Source organism: Phragmites australis, chromosome 12, assembly GCF_958298935.1.
Source record: "Phragmites australis chromosome 12, lpPhrAust1.1, whole genome shotgun sequence".
Lineage (NCBI taxonomy): Eukaryota > Viridiplantae > Streptophyta > Magnoliopsida > Poales > Poaceae > Phragmites > Phragmites australis.
Window position 1 is genome coordinate 28,756,753 of NC_084932.1, and position 14,174 is coordinate 28,770,926.

The 14,174-nt window shown below is 40.9% G+C and overlaps 2 protein-coding genes across 4 annotated transcripts; both read right to left on the minus strand.

Annotated features, from left to right (window-relative positions):
• Positions 1–1,535: 1,535 nt before the first annotated feature.
• Positions 1,536–5,933, minus strand: LOC133886263 (mitochondrial ATP-independent inner membrane protease subunit 1a-like). 3 transcript variants are annotated; one of them, XM_062326010.1, is made up of 4 exons: positions 5,467–5,933; positions 4,416–4,526; positions 3,156–3,210; positions 1,536–1,816 (listed from the first exon to the last, which is right to left on the minus strand). In XM_062326010.1, the coding sequence occupies exons 1-3, from the start codon at positions 5,902–5,904 to the stop codon at positions 3,166–3,168; spliced, it is 594 nt and encodes a 197-aa protein (XP_062181994.1). In that variant the 5' UTR covers positions 5,905–5,933; the 3' UTR covers positions 1,536–1,816; positions 3,156–3,165. The 3 variants fall into 3 exon arrangements, with proteins under 3 accessions (XP_062181994.1, XP_062181995.1, XP_062181993.1); XM_062326011.1 differs by lacking the exon at positions 1,536–1,816 and adding an exon at positions 2,047–2,821; XM_062326009.1 differs by lacking the exon at positions 1,536–1,816 and having other exon boundaries at positions 2,836–3,210.
• Positions 5,934–6,063: 130 nt separating this feature from the next.
• Positions 6,064–12,357, minus strand: LOC133886261 (oligouridylate-binding protein 1B-like). Its single transcript, XM_062326008.1, has 12 exons — positions 12,042–12,357; positions 10,742–10,803; positions 10,405–10,507; positions 8,882–8,958; positions 8,734–8,795; positions 8,502–8,589; positions 8,293–8,368; positions 8,166–8,196; positions 7,958–8,071; positions 7,558–7,643; positions 7,277–7,450; positions 6,064–6,640 (listed from the first exon to the last, which is right to left on the minus strand). The coding sequence occupies exons 1-12, from the start codon at positions 12,162–12,164 to the stop codon at positions 6,332–6,334; spliced, it is 1,305 nt and encodes a 434-aa protein (XP_062181992.1). The 5' UTR covers positions 12,165–12,357; the 3' UTR covers positions 6,064–6,331.
• Between the last annotated feature and the right edge of the window lie 1,817 nt (positions 12,358–14,174).

Here is a 14,174-nt window from a genome sequence, read left to right on the forward strand (position 1 = left end):
ACAGAAGCTCAGATCACCGAAGAACAAGGAGCTCGAAGCTCTAGACTAGACAAATATTCTTGTAACCCAGCAGAATCTCTGAGAGACATTCTCAGAGCATTTATAGCATACACATAGGAGTAGGGTGTTACGCTCAGTGCGGCCTAAACCTGTCTAAAAACCTCCTGAGTATTTACTACTTTCTGCATCCGATCATTCCATTCCACCTGCATCGCATTTACGCCCATTTTATTTCACCCGCAAAACAGATTCAGAATCATCCCCCCGGCCGAATCTCAAAGAGGGTCCCTCCGGATCCCTGCTTGAGGAGTTCACCCTCCGATAGCAACCATGGGTGTTCTACCCACGGGGGTTAGAGATCTGCCCCAGCTTCTACTCAAGTGGCATTAGGACGTCCTCCAATTAGATCGCTGAGGCGCAATTGATTCCTCTTAAGGGGTCTTCGAGCGTCTTCACCGTTCGATAACCTCACGTAGATCATTGATGGGATGATCTCGGATCGGTGAGGTCCTGCAATGACTAGACACTAGGTTATCTTCCCAGACCATCCTGTTTTGGGGATTGCATCTCTCTGAATCTAATTCACCACAGGAAGGTTCGATGCGAGACTTCCCCCAATTAGAGCTATTTGTAGCGACAGTTAGATGAGAGTTTTTGGCCTAGATGATAGCTTCCTTTTCCATGTCAGTCATCAAGTTGATCCAGCCCTTGCCATCGGGGATCGTCAGATCTGCATTAGGGGGTCATATGAGGGTCTCCTATAGAAGGAGGAGTCTATGTGCCATTGCGGATCTGTGGCATTGAGTCCCCTGTTGATGATCAAGAGACGTTAGATCTCGCACTCCATTAGGGTTTGAGACCTGAGGAGTTGTGACCAGCGAAGGTTGGTCGTTGTCTCCCACAGCTGGAGCTATGGGGACCCGTGTGTCTACAGGATTGTCATCATGATCGACTAGACCGGCATCCCCGTCTCCAATGGTGAAGACTTCTCGGAGGTAACCTCCACTGGAGGTGGAGTCTAGATCCATCAAGACTTGTCATCGAAGTTCTCTGGATAGGTTCGTCGGCAATCCATGTTCTCGGAAGTCGCATGGGGAGATCCCGACTTGCATCAAATGTCGCTCTCACGATCGTCTTGGCAACCGAGTGGTCACAGACGGATTGTCTATAAAACCATCTTTGAGTAGTAAGGGTCATAGGCAAATTTTGTAAAAATCCGTCTATAAATAGTAAGAGTCATAGACGGTTTTTGTGGAAACCTGTATGTATAAAGTGACACAAATGGAGTTTTTAAAAAAACCGTCTATGTGACCCTCCCCTCCCCCTTAAGCAATTTTGCTTCCTAGCTGCCCTCATGATATGACATACACACTTCATGATTCACAAATTAAACAATATCACATGCATTATTTACATATCACATATTGACACATTATTCAGAACATCGATCGCACATTGTTCAGAACTTCAATATAGACACTTGATATTACGAAGGTTAAGAATATCACACAGATACACATTGACACATTGTTCACAACACATAAATCTAACTATCTATACACAATCCCTAGATATACACATTTTATTTCCAGAAGTACGGGATGCTTGACATTATTGGCGATGCCATCTTCCAGAAGGACGAGATGATTGACATCATTGGATGACACCGTCATCTAGAAAAGATGAAATGATTAACATCATATCAGCTTCCTGCGTTTCAGCACAATATCAACCCAAGCATCATCTTCAATAAGCATCTTGCTGTCATACGGATCAGGCTCCATCCTGACTAATTCAATCATGTGCGTGAACTAAACTGCATTGTTGTTAAACCATCAACCATGTTTAAACAAGAAATACGTGTTCAAATCAGTCTTACAGTTCATAAAAATATCTCCATTATGACAAACAACAGTAGAAAAATTTCCATCTGCAAAAACATAATGAAAAATATGATTCACAGCAGAAACAAGATTCGTAGCAACAAAGAACACGAAGTCCACAGCAAAAACAAGGTCAACGAAGATGGTGATGGCTCGGGACCGGGTTTGCTCGTGGCGGCAGATGGCTACAACATTTAGAGGCATGGCTGCAAGCACGGCGGCGACTTCACTGCTGCAAGGTGAGAAGCATGGCTGTCACAGGCTCGAGGAGGCATGCACGAGGTTTCTCGGGGACCTGCTCGATCGCAAGCGTTGCTCCCTGTAGTATAGCCTCATGGCTGTCACAGGCTCAAGGAAGTGGCAAAGAGCATTATTTCTCGTTAAATGCAACTACGGAGTCGTTATATAGCCTCATGTTACAGTTATATAGTTGATTATCAATGCTACATGTAGTAGCATGCAACTACTAGATTATTACTGATTTTGCAGTGTTTGAATCCAAATGCAAATCATCTCTGTTTGAGATTTTGTAACGAACTGTATTAATGCAATGGATCAATGTTTTGTTTGTGAAGCTCGATGCCTTAACTGTTCGATCTTATTGCTAATCACTAGTAATCGAGTGTTGATGTTCCCATGGTAAGTGCGAGCTACACATCGTTCTTATTTTTTAAGGCAATTCAGATGTGAACATTTGACAAGACTGACAAGGCATTTAAATTTTTTATAAATGTCAACTCCTTCAGCTCAAATTGTTTATATAAGCAAGTTTCCAGTGCACAAATCAAGCTATATATTCCCCAGCAAGCAGAAATCCACCTCTCTTTTCAATAATAAACCAATTCTGTTGACCATGCTCAAAACCCGTACACCTCGACTTGCATGAATCAATCAGGTATTCAGGTTCTATTCTCTACAAAAAATCACTGACAACAAAGCTACACCGAGGGCAGTAGCACAAGAATTTGTATCAGAACATGTTCTAATTGTGATTCCCAAGGACGAGAAACAAAATTGTTAGAAGACTAAAAATCGAATGATGAACATCAAGATACAATCTGTGTCGCTGTAAAAATGTGCCATGACAGGTGAAAAGCATCGAAATTGCAGCGCCCATTGTTGCGTATAAATCTCTTGACATGTGCAATAATACGAGTACATCTCTGACTCTGATGAGTTCTGGACAAAACGGCAAACGCCGCAGTACACACAAAGGTGCAGGTAGAGAGCCAGGTATTTTGAAAACAAGAGGCAAGGAAAGGTTGAATTTACCTCTATTATGCTACTCTTGTGAACCAATAGAACCAAAACCCTCCAGTGGCCAAACCTAAGATTGAACAATCACTGTCAATACTCCCATAATCACCTTTATGGCAAATTGCAGCGATATTGTTCTAGGGGGGGTGGCCCGCATGATGATTTGGTAGCATTTGGCTGATGCTTTAAATAAGTATTACTAAAAAATGGTAACTGAATCTTAAACCTTAGGTTTGCCTCTATGAATATCAAGTAGTAAGTTCAAGCAGGTAAATATCCAAAAACAGTATTGTATGACAAAACATGTTCCAATTTCCATGTCATGCAAATGAAACTTCATGGTTTATGAGCTCTGCATGAAGAAGAAAACGTAGATCATATTATCTGTATCAATTGATATCTCAGGGTACAAGCATTATTGTCTATAAACAAGGCAGCAGTTTGGCCTATCAATGTCAGCCAAAATTAATAATTTTCCAGTTCAAACCAACACCATGTTTTGTCTCTATTTTCATCTTGGTATTGGGGACTGTTCTAATTACTACTATTACAAGAAGTCTCATAAAGGTGCACGATGCCCTGCTATTTAAATAATTTCATCTACAAGTAATTTTTAGTAACTGCTCCCTCCATCGATTGTTATAAGGAGTATATTGTACCTAGAGCAACAATATCTAATATTGTGCTCTAATCACTGTTTAAAAAAGCGGTCCTAGGAGCTATGCGGAGCAGCACCACTTCGCCTAGCACATAAGCGTTTTCCATAATTTCTCTATTTTCTATGCTAATATGCCAATGATTTTCCCTATTTTCTCTATTTTTCTTTGTTAATATGCCAAAAATGCAACCACCTAGGCAACACCTAGGGGTGCCTCCGCCTAGCACCTTTCAAAACATTGGCTCTAATACAAGTCAGCAAAACGTGTTTGCTCTAGATGAGAATCATTACACAAGTTCAGTGAGTTATCTGGGATTTTGATAGCATAGGGATTGTAAGAAGCTATTGAAGCACTGAGAATTCAATGCTTTACAAATATTATCATTACTAACAATGCATTTACAGCATACAATAAAAACGCAAACAAATAAAGCAATTGGTAGCTGCTAATATCAAAACTCATGAAAAAATAGCATCTGATTAGATGTCAAATCTGATAATGGATGCCTTTCCAATGGCACTACTAAATCTTAAAGCAGTATTCACTCCATAGTTTCTATCAGGCTCTTCATTGAACTAATCAATTAGGAGGTAAAACAGAGAAGAACTGAGGTTACCCGACAAAAGATCTTCCCTGTAATGAGACCATAAGGCACAGCTCCAAATTGCCTTGAATCCCTAGAAGCGTAAATATTATCACCCTGAACCCAAACATGACCTTGTGGTACCTAAAATTATACATCACCCAAAGAAAGAGCATGAGATGATGGTACATTTATTAAAGAAAAATGGCAGAATTCCTAAAAAGAGGAATCCAAAACCAAAAAAAAGCATGGAACTTGTCGTATCTCAAAAGTACACATGGCAACCACTAAAAGCTGCAAGGAACATGAGAAGAAACAAATATCATTTAGATAGTCTTTTAAAAAACAAAACTCAATAAGCCAAATTTTCCCTTGGATAGTCATTTGAAGCATGACTATAGAAATTGCATCTTTCTGAAGAGTGACAGAAGGCGCATGGTACAGTTTTTTCAGAATGTAAGTTCCGCGATACAATCATAATCTGGTAGGTATCTGATCATATCAGTAGTAATTATTTTTAGGGTCAATAACACAATATCTCGTACCAAACTAATGCCACTAGTTTCAGCCACTATGTTTTCCTAAGATTATGCAAAAGAAATTAAAAAGCAGAGCAGATAGAAACGTATCTGCAAGTACCAAAAATGTAAATTATCCACTGCTTCAGCAATTGATGCACTCATGCACATGAGCGCATCACATTATACTCATCGAAACACTCACCTTTCATGTATCTCAGTTCGAAGCAAGTAAATATACTAGTTAAGTTCTAAAGCTCTCTAAATCAGTACTGAAACTTCTTAAGATCTAGAATGCTCAATGCTCACGAGTAGAGATAAGAACTCGGTCAACAATAACCCCAGGAGCACTAAGTATCACCATAGAAAATAGAGTAATCAGTAGCCAGTAATCACAAGCTACTGTCGACAATAGAAGTGACAACCTCCATTCTCTAGCATCAGATTAGTATAGCACAGCCAAATTACAATCTTTACAGCACCAAGAGCGTCAATTCAAACCCAATCCAGTGATGGAGGCAGCATAGCTACTTAGCTAGTACTAGAATGAAACCCAATCCACTCACCACAACGGTTTTGGAGGCGTCGCTGTTCCCGGGGTCGACGAGGTAGGTGACGGCGTCGCCCTCCATCCCAAGCACGCGCTTGGCGACCGCCTTGCGCGGATCCTCCGGCGAGATCAGCAGAACGATGTCCCCCGGCGCCACCCGCCCGAGCCGCACGCTCACCCTGTCCACCGCCACCACGTCGCCGGCCGGGTTCATGGCCGGCAGCATGCTCGGGCCCCGCACGATGGCGAGGGAGCAGACGTGGTGGTCGACGACGTGGACGGCGCAGAAGGCCTGCGCGACCAGGAAGGCGCGGGAGAGAGCGTCCCCCGCGATGGCGCGCCACGGGACGCCGGCGAGGCGCCTCACGAAGCCCGACATGGCGGCGGCGAGGGGGGAGAAGAGCTTGGAAGAGAAGAGTGTTCTGGGAGTAAGATTTGGGCCGAACGCTTCCATTGTCCGGGGAAGCACCGCTTTCTTGGGCCTCTGCTCTTCCAGGCCCACAAGTCAGCAAAATACAGATGTGCAACATACGCATACAACTTTTCCCCAGAATAAAATATACGTACTCTGGTTATTAAACTACATGTTGCTTATCATCCAGTACACAAGTAATTAGAGATGAAAACATATAGCATAATAAAAGATGATTCAAACAAAGAATATTATCTGACAAGACAGGGTGCCACCCAAACTTGGTTTCCATGTCTCTAGAAACACATGTGTTCTACGGTGTTATATATATTGCCGGCATAGAGGGCAAGTTACTTAGTTGGGTAATGAAGATCGAGAGGGAAAAAAAGGTCATGGTAAGGATTCATCTACTTATGTTTATAGGGGGGGGGGGGGGCTCATGATGGGGTAGGCAGCTGGTACATAAGCTCTAGTAGTACATGAGCTGCTGCTGCAGCTGCTGCTGCTGCTGGGCTGCCACCGCGGCGGCAGCGTTGACTCCCTGGAAGCCACCGTCATAGATAGCCTGGTTAGCTCCGACATCCATCCCCAGCGCGGCCTGCTTCAGGGCGTGCTGCCCCATTAGGGCCGGGCTCGCGGCCATCTTGTTCAGAGCCAGGGTGCGCTGGTAGGCCAGGAGGTCAATCGCCGACAAGCCGGTGGAAAATGGAGCTGGCCCCGGAGGAGGCAGGGGCGCAGATGCTGTCCCTGGTGGAGTTGGCTTGCTTCCCCAGGAGCACTGCAAAAATTTCCGACAAAGATGGCAATTCAGTAACTGGCAGAAATCAATGTATTTATAATAACTACTCCCTGTGTCTCACAATACATGACTTTTTGACTTGGGCACAGGGATTAAAGTGAAAGGTGAAATAATAATGTAGCATGATTAAAAAAATGAGATTTGCATTGGAGATGAGGGACTAAATGAAGGGATAAGACTGGAAAACTTAAGCTAAAGTTACCTCAAAATCGTAGAACATCATGTATTTTGAGCATTGTTGAAGAAGCTAAAATGTCATCTATTTTTAGATGGAGGGAGCAGATCACATGCTCTATTCCATTTGATGATCTTAAGTCGGTGTAAATTATATTTGCACACGAATTTACTTATCTGGATGTTTTATACATATCGTAATAAATGACAATGAAATTTACTTTATGTTCCCATACGATTTATAGGCGAAATACAGACATTTAATCTTGTTCCAACCATTCATGTAATACCATGTATGCACAACAAATTATTCTCTGGTAAACATGAAGGGGGTATTTTGTTGAAGGGGTTGCTCTAGAAAGTTGTAGGATTTGAATTAAATAATAAGGATTCGAGCCCCAAGCTCTCCTATCAAGGAAATGTGAAAATCTGAGCAGGTACCTTTATCTGCCTCCCGCCAATAAGTTGGCCATTGCCCATCCGAATTGCTAGTGCAGCTTCCTCATGGGTGCTGTATCTCACAAAGCCAAAACCTTTATCACGTGTTACACGGACCTCCTCAATTAAGCCAGCCCCAAGTGAATGGAAAAATCGGTGCACATCATTGCTGTTGGCCTGGTAATCAAGAGAAATGGAAGGCACTGACAAGAGAACAGAAAAGTAACAACACACGACATGCATAATAAACAGAAACAGCAGATATTCCATTGGAAGAGTATTACGTCATGAGGAAGATTGCCAACATAAACAGTGGTAAACTGTGGGTTGTTTTCGGGACCATCTTCACCTACATTCCCTTTTCCAGCTTCTGTGTAACGCGAAAAAGATGAAAAGTTGCTGGTCAGTAGTTTAAAGCCATAAAACTGTGATAGTACAGCATTATCGCAACTCCCAACATACGAATTAAAACAGCAAAAAACCCCTATTCTAAAGTCACCCATGAACTAAAGTTCAAAACGTAGTAGACAACTAAAACAATTAAAGAGTACTTATAACAAAATTAAAAAGTATTAGTAAAAGGTGAACTAAAGAGCTCTGCTGAGTTGGTTGTTACACATTATACCACCATATACAGACTTTAGCAAAACAAGTAGCTCAAGAAGACAAAGCACATGTATTCACCTGATGAGCAATTTGTCAGGTCAACCTTGGAGTCCACACTTTGTTTCTCTTCACCAGCATTGGCACCTTTCGTTGCCCAATTGCAACGAATTTGGCGGTTGCCAAGCCACTTACCTGCACATCAGAAAATAAACAGACATAATAACTTCGTGAAAGCTCAGGTCTCCATAATGAGACATAACTAGAAACAAGGGAATAGAGAGCACACCATTCAACTCATTTATTGCATTCTGGGCATCCTGTTAATGAATAATGACTGAGGAGTGAGATGAAACAGCAGTTTAAAAATTTTAAACAAGGTTGTGTATAGGGTTTAAATGTCATGGTGACACTACCTGCTGATTCCTGAAAGAAACAAAACCAAACCCTCTGGATCGACCTGTTTTCTGGTCCCACATAACCCTAGCATCTCTGCAAAAATTACCAAGCTAAACTGGTTACACAGAAATTCCATGTACTGCACAACTAGCAAACTACTCCGGGAACAATGTCACGACTGACACAGTAAAAGATAGAGTGGAGATAAGAGCTAGGCAATGCTTACGAGCAGGTGGAGTATCCAGAGAAAAAAGCAAACAAAGCAGCATCAGTGACGTCTGGGCAAAGATCCCCAACAAAAATATTAAAATGACCTGCAAGGATGAAGAGTCATCACCAAAGCTTAGCATCAGAATTCAGAAACCTCAGATTCACATCTATCTGCCTGCATTACGCGGAAAGAACAAGTAAAATACAAATATAGAATATAATATTTAAACCATGTTTCAGTTCCAAACCTGATGTATCCTCCCTCTGAGTACTTGTATATGCCCAATTGACTTTTATTGGCTGACCAAACCTGGTTTTTGAGGGTCATTACAACTCTTAGTGCCAAAAGCAGGACCGTGCTGTAGAAATTAGCATGAACAAAACCAAAACACTTACAGTTGTCTGCCATTGAGAGATGCAATTGCAAGTGCAGCAAATCTATGGTCATAGTAGTCAATGAAACCAAAGGATGACTGCAACATCAGAAGGGAAAGAGTGAACACCACATTGTCATAAACAATCTAACAAATATAGGATCATTAGTGATTAACAAATTAAGCATATGAAATGCAACATCCCGAAGCTTCATGCAAAGAGAAAGGGAGCGATAACATAGCGTGACTATTTGTAGGCTTAACAAGTACAATTGAGTCATTACTAATTTGATATATTTCAATAGTGATTTATCAATTCCATAAATATGTCCAACATTCAAAAGCTTTGTTGCAGCTACTTGCTTCCTACTATGGCATTCTCACTCCTCACTAACATTATCATGCCAATCCGAAGGTGTAACACTCCAAAAGCAGTAAACACCAGCTACATAAAAGATGGATCAAACATAACCGCTACATTCACAACAAACTCTAGTATGTGTTTAACTGGTATTGGGCCACGATAATTCAGAGACTGATACAAAAGCACACATCATGGATAGTTAGTCTGATTTTCCTCAAGTCAGACCACAGTAACATATCGCACTTCTCAAGTCCCGATGCCATCTCACTTTCACTGATCCATATCATATTGCACTCATCAAATTTTCAAAAGTTAATGCACATATGGGCACATGAATACATTTTCTTCTAAATTCCAGTAGCCAACAGACTCGTGAAAACCTAGCTAAATAAGTTAGGTAAACATGCTGATTCAAAAAAAAAAGTTAGGTAAACATGCATAGTGCATATGTGCTTTTTCTATAAAAGAAAATTGGCACGAAACTGCAGTGATTCTAGTCAACCAGCTTTAATTAAACAACGCTAAGGTACAACAACAAGAAGAACTTAGTATCAAATGTTTACTATTAAAAAAGGGCAAAATCCATAACCGTGCACCCTACCCTCCACTCCCCTTCTCCCTGGTAAGTAGCATTTCCAAATTGCACACCATATCTCTTCTTTTTTTTACTTTGCCACCATAAGTTGAGTTACCGTACAAATACACCCTTTAGTGTTGTTTCTCATTATTCTCACCATCTTTGATTCTTTCTTAAATGACTTAATAATTTTCAAGTGGTTAAAATATATTTTTTAATTACTTCAGTGATTTTAATACTTGTAATACACGATTTGGGCATATGTAAAATTACAATAAAATCGTGTATTGCAAGTAAAAAAATCACTAGAATTACTGAAATAAGTATTGAGATCTTTAAAGCAAGTACTTAAGTCGTCGAAACAAGTTCTAAAGACAATGAAAACTATGAGAAATAGCACAGTACAGCATGTTATTGGGGGAATATTTCCATGGTAACTAGAGTCATGGGGGAAAAGCAAAGCAAAAAAATGAGATAAAAGGGGCAATTTGAAAAGGCAGCTGACTTATTTTGTGTGCGTTTGGGTTTGGGAAGGGGTATGAATTTATCCAGGAAAAACAATATCTTGAGTCATTTTCCGTTTCTGAACGAAAGAAATATCCACCTTTTCTTTTCTGATGAGCTTGCACCCTTCTACTGGACCAATACTTTGGAAGACCTCCTGCAGTAGAGTATCCGTCACTTGAAGATGGATATTGCCAACATACCTATTCAGAATATTTACAACATCTTGTCAACACTAAGTTGCAGGTTGCAGCATAAAGAGGAGAACTTGATGTACACCATCGGATGCAGAACAGTCTGAACAAAGGACATATTCCATTTGGACCATTTGAAAACTAAGGAAGCAGGGCTATATTTTTTGTGGAGGTTCTTTAAAGAACAATTTTTAACAGTACAGCAGTCCTAAGATAAGGGAAAGAACCGCTCCCAACACTTACACGCTGCGGCATGTGCTTGAATCAAACCCAGGAGGAAGATTTCCACTAACAACGGGCTCTATCTGCAACAACAAACAAGTGTAAGCAGAGGTTTCCATGAAGAACACAGATACATAACTGATTTTAGAACACAGATCTCCTACGACTTATTAAAAAAAATGAAAAACAGCTGGGTAAAAAAAACTGTATGCAAGAACAAAACATCGAAATCATACAAATGACACAAATTCACGGTGCACTCTTTCATGCAGGATTTCCCATATTAATGTTCATACAAGACTAGCATGTACCATTTCTTGAGTTTAGCATGACTGCATGAATGCAACGAATGGAATAAGATTCAAGACTGAAGTGCCAACTGAACAGAACAAAAGGATGTAAAGGAAAAGGAACTTCGGTATCATTATGGCACGTTTACAAGTAATCATCAGTGCATCTACACTTCTTTTTGTCGAATAGAGCAATAGTAGAAAATATATCCTTAATTGGTGGCTGATTTAGGCATTTAGCAATCAAAATTCAGTCGGCCTTTACAGGAACTAATTAACACTTCGCACTATAACTGTCCTCACCAAAATGAACAATGACAACAAAAAAAGTACTGTATTTAGCACTAGAATCCCTTTTTGTATCGCATAAGGCTCCACTAGAATCACTCATTTTGTGCAACCAAAAAAGATTGTAGTTCGCAAAGCTTCAAAGGTGCCTCCTTTACTAAGAAAGTAATCGTCACTCATCAAACATAATTACGTTCCAATTTTGTACATGTCAACCACGCGCAGTGAGAGTATGGACCAATTTCACACATCAAACCAAAGCAAAACCTCCAAAATTGAGCAAACGAGCACCACTGAGCAAACCAATCTTCCTTTTTTGAAAGAAAACAAATAAACTACAAAATCAACAAAAAATACTCGGGACATCACAACAATCACTCCATGTGCAATAATGTAAAAGGATCTCAAAATTACTCAAAACCAACACATTCTGATTAAAAAGCCTAGTTCGACAGCATAAAAAATCGTGCACGGGCGCCGATAATCCGAGAAATCAAGACAAATGGCAACGAAATTGCGAAATCCCAACCGCAGCAACCCAAAATCCCGAAAACTCCACCGGGAAAACCCAACCCAACGAAATCAACCACGAAACACCTACCTCCCACTCACTCCCTCGGAACCCCCCAATCCCACCCCAAATCGATCCCCGCACACGCCCCAAAACCACCAGCGCGGGGCCAACCGCATCGATCGAACCGGAAGAAGGAAAAAAAACAGATGAGAAAGCGAGGAGAGCCCACCGCCGGGAACAAGGGCGGCTGCTGCTGCGCGGCCGCCACGTGCTGCATGAGCAGCGCCTGCTGCATCAGCTGCTGCTGCTGCGCCGCCGCTGCCGCCGCCTGCTTCATCCGCTGCTGCTGCATGCCGACGATCGCCCGCCCCGCCCCCCGTCCCGGGTCAGGGACGATTATTAGGGTTTGGTCAGGGGAACGAGCGCCCCAACGACGAAAGAGAAAAACCGAAACAAAAAAAGAAAAGAAAAAAAGAAAAAGAAAAGAGGGGAAAAAACCCTCGAAGCCGAGGGGAGAAGAAGAGAGGCGGAGGCAGAGCGGAGTGGGCGGCGAGCCGGAGACGAAGGATATTTTCACGGAACCGCATATTTTGCGGTTCAGTCCTTAAACTTATTGCTATTCCAGGATGCATCCGTTGTGTAAGTGGGAATTAGCATGCATTTAGTTGTACAATATTAGATGAAATATAACTATTTATATTTTATGGGATTTGATGATGTAATTTTCTTATCTTGTTGTATGGTAGAGTGATCTGATTTTTTATTTAATTAAATGGACAGAACAGATAGGTTAGCTAAAATTTTATAGAACCCACTTATTATATATTTTGTTTTCCATCTAAATATAATCATGCGAGACCTTATTTTTTTATTTAATTGCAATGAATATAATAATATAATTGGATTACAAATCAGATAAACAATTTAAAAGATAATATCATTTAAAATATGCTAATAAAAAAATATTTACTCTACCCAGCTAAAATATGTCACATAAGTAGAATAAAGATCATCCAAAATATAAATGGCTTCTTCCAGCAATTTTTAACTGATAGGCTAATCCAAAAATTTGAGAAAATATTCCCTTAAATAGCTATCTAATTCAATTTATCTTCCGACGAAACATTAAAAAAAACTAAATACCACTCATCCAGTGATATCCCTCTAAACTAAATACACTGCGTACGAGATAATGGTTGTGGTTGTGGTTGTAGTGAAATCTGAGGGGTTTAGTGTAAAGTGTGAGTTCCCGTGGGTCGCCGTCTCGTGGGCGCAGCAGCTGGACGGTAGCGAAAGGCTCGGTGTTGGTGCGCTGGAGGTGACGTGGCGGCGAGGCGGCGCATGATTGGGCGTGGGGGGTGCACGTGGGTGGGTAGCCCCACTGGCAGTGGGAGAGATGGTGCGAGGGCCATGGTCTCGGTGTACGTGGACGGGGGTGTACGGAGAGGGGTGTTGGAGGACAGTGAGGATGGAGGATCTGTTGCGTGTCAGAGGTTGTGTGGCCTCTGTGCGGTCGCATGGTTGGATCTTGGCAGACTGCATAATGATGGTTGTACATGTATTATAGTATTATTATACTACCTCCTAATTGTATATTATGAGATATTGGTTAAGCTTTTGTCTTGACCATATTTATAGTTGTACGAATGTGTGTCTTTTTGCTTTCTATTGAAGTACTACTTTGAGCATGTCTGACTTACTACTATATTGACAATACTTTATAAAGTATTTTTTTTTTCAGCTCATTCCTTTAGTATTCGAGCCGCATGATATCGCGTGAATAAAATGGACGGGCTCACGTGCTAGCTTTAACTAAAACTTTCTTGGCTGTCGTGTAATTATCTCGGTAATTAACAAGTACATCAAGTTAGTGTATGATTCTTTGCAAGTTCTACATTGATTGTCGCTTTAAAAGAAACACGCTGCATTAACCAACTATTTACCATAGCTTTTACACTAGTTTTTTAATCTTCCCATCCAACATACAACGTAGTACAATGGTCATCGGACATCTATATTACATCGTTACTTCATATAAATATTTCTCCCTATTATAAATATATATTGTTTTAAAAAATCTATCATGCACACAAAAGAAAATATACCAATCACATGATCATAAATATATATTATTTTAAAAAAAAAGACGCGCAAGAAACATACGAAAAACCGTACACAAGGGTGCACATCATGCATTTCAAAGAACACACTAGCACATGGAAGGCATTAGCCTATATTTTTTTCCGCCCCAGCTTCGACACAAAGACTCCGTCCACAGGCGATCTAGTAGTTCTGATCAACAAGTTACCCATTTGGATAGGTTTCTTTTGTTTTTTTAAAAAAAAACTGAAGTTATTCAAAC

Bases quoted from the DNA above. Each gene is read 5' to 3' on its own strand.
- LOC133886261 (XM_062326008.1), bottom strand. From the start codon at position 12,164: ATGCAGCAGCAGCGGATGAAGCAGGCGGCGGCAGCGGCGGCGCAGCAG. The intron at 8,959-10,404 runs GTGGATATTTCT...CTGATGTTGCAG, and splicing joins AGCTCATCAGAAAAGAAAAG to TCATCCTTTGGTTTCATTGA. The intron at 8,197-8,292 runs GTAGTGTCACCA...ATTCATTAACAG, and splicing joins TTTCTTTCAGGAATCAGCAG to GATGCCCAGAATGCAATAAA.
- LOC133886263 (XM_062326010.1), bottom strand. From the start codon at position 5,904: ATGGAAGCGTTCGGCCCAAATCTTACTCCCAGAACACTCTTCTCTTCC. The intron at 4,527-5,466 runs GTGAGTGGATTG...GTATAATTTTAG, and splicing joins ACGCCTCCAAAACCGTTGTG to GTACCACAAGGTCATGTTTG. The intron at 3,211-4,415 runs GTAACCTCAGTT...GTTCAATCTTAG, and splicing joins CAGGGAAGATCTTTTGTCGG to GTTTGGCCACTGGAGGGTTT.